The sequence below is a fragment of the Sus scrofa genome, chromosome X (assembly GCF_054392235.1).
Source record: "Sus scrofa isolate SSC_HxYL_T2T_F1_AM1 chromosome X, Sscrofa_HxYL_maternal_Yorkshire_Landrace_v2.0, whole genome shotgun sequence".
NCBI classification, from domain to species: domain Eukaryota; kingdom Metazoa; phylum Chordata; class Mammalia; order Artiodactyla; family Suidae; genus Sus; species Sus scrofa.
Genome location: NC_139401.1, coordinates 52,552,234 through 52,558,343, shown reverse-complemented (window position 1 = coordinate 52,558,343; position 6,110 = coordinate 52,552,234). Strand labels below are relative to the sequence as shown.

Below are 6,110 nucleotides of genomic sequence, written 5' to 3'. Positions count from 1 at the left end.
AAAAGCATTTTCAATCTTCTGCTTTTGTACCCTTTTCTTCTCACCATTGCTAGCTTTGATATCATATTTGTCTGTGGATGATATCCTACTTAATGTTTGCCTTTACTGCTGAGCATACTAATTTGTAGTTTTCTTGTTTCTAGTTGTGGTCTTCTCTTTTCTGGCTTGAGAAGTTCGTTTAGTAGTTGTAAAGCTGGTTTGGTGATACTGAGTTCTCTTAGATCTTTCTTATCAGAAAAGCTTGTGATTTCTCCTTCAAATCAGAATGATAGCCTTGCTGGGTAGTGCATTCTTGGTTGTAGGTTTTCCTCTTCCATCACTTTAAATATATCATGCCACTCCCTTCTGGCCTGAAGTGTTTCTGCTAAGAATTCTGCTGATAATGTTATTGAGATTCCCTTGTATCTTATTTGTTGCCTTTCCTTTGCTGCTTTTAATATTTTTCTTTGTAGTTATGTTGTGAGCCACATGAGGAGGGACTGGTATGGGCAATCCATCTGAGACTGATCTGGAGTCAGCAGGAGCACAGAAGCCTATCCAGAAGGGAGGCATATGGGGTGGTGATCAGATGTGCAGGCATACTATGGCAGGAAAGGGTGGAGTGGAGAAGAGGCCTGGGTGAGCAAGTCTGACCATAGAGGAGGCAGGGCCTGAGGAGGTTAGGCACCTGGACCCACTCCAGTAGAAGAAGTGAAGCAGAGGCTAGGGTGAGTGAGCCCCTCCCAGGGCCCATAAAGGCCGGGATATGTGTGGGCACCCTATGGCTTTTGATTGGAGCATTTACTCCATTTATATTTTAAGTAATTATTGATATGTATGTGCTTATTTCCATTTCATTAATTGTATTCCAGTTGTTTTGTAGTTAATCTCATTTCCTTTGTTCCTGGTTTTGGTTTTACTACAGTGGTTTGATGATTTTCTTTAATAGTATGCTTGGAGTTTCTCTCATGCTCTCTTTTATTTTATTTTATTTGGTGTCTATTGTAGATTTTTGATTTGTGGGTACCAAATGGTACATATATGTTCACTCACAATTATATCTACTTATATCTACCTATAGTCATTTAAGTTCAAATGTTTTGTAAAAGATCTTCACTTTTTATGCCCCCCCATATTTTGTGTTTCTGTTATATTTTACATCCTACACTTATCCCTTTTTATTTTTTGTAATTATAGTTGTGTTTATAAATTTTTGTATTTTAATCTATGTGTGGGTATTTATTTTATGTTCTGGTATTTATCTTAATATTTTATTATATATTTGCCCTTCCTAGTAGAATTATTTCATTCCTTTAAAGTCTTACTAACTTCTTTGCAGAACAGATGCTGACTCACAGACTTTGAAAAACTTATGATCTCTGGAGGAGACAGTTTGGGGGATGGGGGTATGTGCTTGTGAGATGGAAATCCTATGAAATTGGATTGTGATGATCATTATACAACTACAGATGTGATAAAGTCATTGAGTAGTAAAAAAAATTAAAAAAAATAAAGTCTTACTTATTTTCCATTTAAAGAATACCCTTAATTTCCACTGTAGGTTTAGTATTGCTGGATTATTTAGTTTACACTCATTGATAAGTTCTTTACATCAATTTCTGTTCTAAATGATAATCTCTCTGTGTAAAGTTCTGTTCTAAATGGTAATCTCTCTGTGTAAAGTATTGTGGTTTGTAAGTTCACCCTTTCAGTGCTTTTAATACATTATGCCACTTCCTTCTAGTGTATTTTTTATCACAGATATTTATCTTTTTTTGATTGAGTGTTTAATTTTATCATTTCTTTTAAAAATAATTTTGATTAGATAAATTCTCATTCCTAATTCAGTTGGCATTTAAATTAAAAAAATTTATTTTTATTGATCTACAATTAAAGTACAATATTTTTTTTCAAGTGTACAGAACAGTGATTTAGTTTTATATTTTTTATTACTTTCCATAATGTTATTACAAGTTATTGAACATTATTCCCTATGTTATACAATATATCTTTGTTGCTTATCTGTAATAGTATGTATCTGTTAATCCCATATACCTAATGTATCCCTCCCCACTACATTTCCTCTTTGGTGATTATAAATTTGTTTTCTGCCTGTTTTCTCTTTTGTAAATAGATTTATTTGTAGTATTTTTTTTTGCTCCCTCTGTCTTGCACCTCACTTATTCATTCTTCTGTCTCTGTTATCTTTCTATAGATTCCATCTAGGGTATTTTTCATTTCAGACATAGTGCTATTCATCCTAGCTTTCTTGTTCTTCAAATCTTATAACTCTTTGTTAAACATTTCTTACGACTTTTCTATCTGTGCCTACATTCTTTTTCTAAGATCTTGGATCATCATTACTATCATTATTCTGAATTCTTTTTTCAGGTAGATTGCCTACATTTTCTTAAATTAGATGTTTTTTTCTTCTTAATCTTATTTCTTTGTCTGAAAGCTATTTCTTTGTTGTCTCTTGCTGTCTAACTTTCTAGGTTTGTGGTCCCCTTGAGAGCAAGTGTGTAGAAGCAGCAGCTGCTACCCATTCTTGCAGTTCTCTGGGGTGATGGCATGTCACATATACCCAGAACATGTGATTGGAACAGAAATATCATGTTCTCTTGGAGCTGTGTGGTTGTTAGAGATGGGGGTACACGAAGGATTTGGCAGTGGTTCAGCAGACTGTTCTCGGAGCAGGGTGGGCTGCAGTAGTTTCTGCAGCACCTCCTATTCCAAGACAGCTCTCAGAACACTTTCCTGTAGATGGCAATCTCAGCAGTTCCTCCTGTCATCCCTTCCTTTGTTAGGGAGGTTCTTGGGACTGCTCTCTGTAGCAAGATTTGCAAGAATTTTTTCCCATTCAGTGGTCGTCTATTCCTTTTTTTTTTTTCTTGTAGTTTCCTTTGCTGTGAAAATGCTTTTAAGTTTGATTAGGCCTCATTTGTTTATTTTTGTTTTTACTTCTATTGCCTTGGTGGACTGACCTAAGAAAACATTTGTGCAGTTGATATCAGAGAATGTTTTGCCTATGTTCTCTTATAGGAGTTTTAAGACATCATGATTATGTTTAAGTATTTAAGCCATTTTGAGTTTATTTTTGTGCATGGTATGAGGGTGTATTCTAATTTCATTGATTAACATGCAGCTGTCCAGTTTCAGTACTACTTGCTGAAGAGATTGTCTTTTTGCCAATTTATATTCTTGCCTTCTTTGTCAAAATTGACTGTAGGTGTCTGGGTTTATTTCTGGGCCTTCTATTCTGTTCCATTCATCCATATGTCTGCTTTTGTACCAGAACCACACTGTCTTGATTACTGTAACTTTGTAATATTGTCTGAAGTCTGGGAGAGTTATTCTACTTGCTTCCCCCCGACCCCCGCTAATATTTGCTTTGGCAATTCTGGGTATTTTATGGTTCCATGTAAATTTGGGGATTATTTTTTCTAGTTCTGTGAAAAATATTATGGGTAATCTGATACAAATCACATTAAATCTGTAGGTTGCTTTGGTAGTATGGGCAATTTAACAATATTAATTTTTCCAATCAAGGACCATGGGATATCTTTCCATTTTTTGAATAACATTGAAATTTCTTGATTAATGTTTTATAGTTCCTAGCATATAAGTATTTCACATCCTTGGTCAGGTTTAGTCCTAGATATTTAATTTTTGGGGTGTGGTTTTAAAAGGTGTTGCTTTTTATATATTTTTTTAAATATTTGTTAGTATACAGAAATGCAACTGATTTCTGAATGTTTATCCTGTTTTCTGATACTTTGCTGAATTCATTGATCAGTTTGAGCAGTTTGCATGGAGTCCTTAGGGTTTTCTATATATAGTATCATGTCATCTGTATATAGTGACAAGTTTACCTGTTCTTTTCCAATTTGGACAATTTTTCTTTCTTTCTTTTGTCTGACTGCTATGACTAGGACATCCAATACTATGTTGAATAAAACTGGTGAGTGTGGGCATCCTTGTCCTGTCTCATATTTTAGTGAGAAATATTTTGGCTTTTCTCATTGAGTATTATATTGGCAACATACACAAAACATACAAATGTTTGCTTAAGTCGGTCTCCCAAGGCAATAGAAACAATAATGAAAATAAATAAATGGGACCTGATCAAAACTACAAGTTTTGCACAGCAAAGAAAAAAAAACAACAACAAAATATGAAAACATAAATATTTTATGGGAGAAAATAGTTGCAAGTAATGCAACCGACAAAGATTAATCTCCAAAACGTACAAAAAAAACATAAAACTCAACAACAAAAACCCAATTAAAAATAGGCAGAAGACTTAAATAGACATTTCTCCAAAGAAGACATGTCAATGTCCAGTGGGCTCATGAAAATGTGCTTGGCATCACTAATTGTTAGATAAATGAAAATCAAATCTAAAATGAGTTACCACCTCACACTGGTCAGATTGGCCATCATTAATAATTCTGCAAATAAGAAATGATGGAGACAGTGTGGAGAAAAGGGAACCCTCCTACACCATTGATGAGAAGGTAAATTTGTACAATTACTGTGGAAACATTTTGAAGTTTTCTCAGAAAACTCAATATAGAACTACCATATGATCTAACGATACCATTCCTGGGCATATATCCCAATAAAACTATAATTCAGAAATTTATGTGTGCCATTTTTTTCATTGTAAGATTATTCACAATAGCCAAGACATAGAAAAAACCTAAATGTCCATTGACAGATGCATGGATCAAAAAGATATGATATGTATATACACTAGAACACTTCTCAGCCATAAAAAAGAAAAAAATATATATGCCATTTGTAGAAACTTGGATGATCCTAGAGATTTTCATACTAAGTAAAGTAAGTCAATAAGAGAAAGACAGATACCATATGATATCACTTATATCTGGAATCTAATATATTGCACAAATGAACCTTTCCAAAGAAAATGAAAATCATGGGCTTGGAGAATAGACTTGTGGTTGCAAAGGGGGAGGGGGAGGGAATGGGCTGGATGGGGAGCTTGGGGTTTACAGATGCAAACTATTGCCTTTGGAATGGATTAGCAATGGCAATGAGATCCTGCCTTTGGAATGGATTAGCAATGGCAATGAGTAGCGCTGGGAACTCTGTGTAGTCACTTATGATGGATTATGATAATGTGAGAAAATAGAATGTGTACATGTATGTGTAACTGGGTCACCATGCTGTACAGTAGAAAAAAATTGTATTGTGGAAATAACAATTTTAAAAAAAGGAAGAAAATAAAAAATAAAAATAAAAAAGATGTGATATGTATATACAATAGAACACTTCTCAGCCATAAAAAAAGAAAAAATATATGCCACTTGCAGCAACTTGGATGCTCCTAGAGATTCTCATACTAAGTGAGGTAAGTCAGAAAGAGAATGGGAGTTCCCATCGTGGCGCAGTGGTTAACGAATCCGACTAGGAACCATGAGGTTGCGGGTTCGGTCCCTGCCCTTGCTCAGTGGGTTAACAATCCGGCGTTGCCGTGAGCTGTGATGTAGGTTGCAGACGCGGCTCGGATCCCGCGTTGCTGTGGCCCTGGCGTAGGTCAGTGGCTACGGCTCCGATTAGACCCCTAGCCTGGGAACCTCCATATGCCGCAGGAGCGGCCCAAGAAATAGCAAAAAGACAAAAAAAAAAAAAAAAAAGAAAGAGAATGAAATAACATATGACATCATTTACATGTGGAATCTAATATATGGCACAAATGAATCTATCTAAAAAATAGAGACAGTCTTAGAGAATAGACTTGTAGTTGCCATGGTGGAGGAGGAGGATTGGGATGGAGTGGGATTTTGGGGTTATTAGGAAAACTATTACATTTATAATGGATAAGGAATGAGTACCTGGAATTTCTAGTGTGGTGTAGTGGGTAATGATCTGGCTTGTCTCTGGAGGTGCTGGTTCGATCCATTGCTCAGTGCAGTGGGTTAAGGATCTGGCATTGATGCAGCTGTAGCACAGGTCACAGCTCTGGCTTGGATTCAATCATTGGCATGGGAATGTCCATACGTCGTGGAGGCAGCTGAAAAAGAAAATAATAAAAGCACAGAGTTCCTACTGTATAGCACAGGGATGGTTCCCTTTGCTGTGCAAAAGCTTGAAAGTTTCATTAT

General features: G+C 35.6%; 1 protein-coding gene across 4 annotated transcripts in view; it reads right to left on the bottom strand.

The window, feature by feature from the left end:
* Positions 1–3,645: 3,645 nt before the first annotated feature.
* KLF8 (KLF transcription factor 8) overlaps positions 3,646–6,110 on the bottom strand; it is a 365,585-nt gene continuing 363,120 nt past the window's right edge. For 2 of the 4 annotated variants that reach the window (XM_085006125.1, XM_085006121.1), the window contains one exon: positions 3,646–6,019. In XM_085006125.1, the coding sequence (XP_084862251.1) occupies positions 5,979–6,019 (41 nt within the window). In that variant the 3' untranslated portion in view covers positions 3,646–5,978. The remainder of the gene's footprint in view (positions 6,020–6,110) is intronic. The other 2 variants (XM_085006122.1, XM_085006124.1) reach the window with 1 other exon arrangement.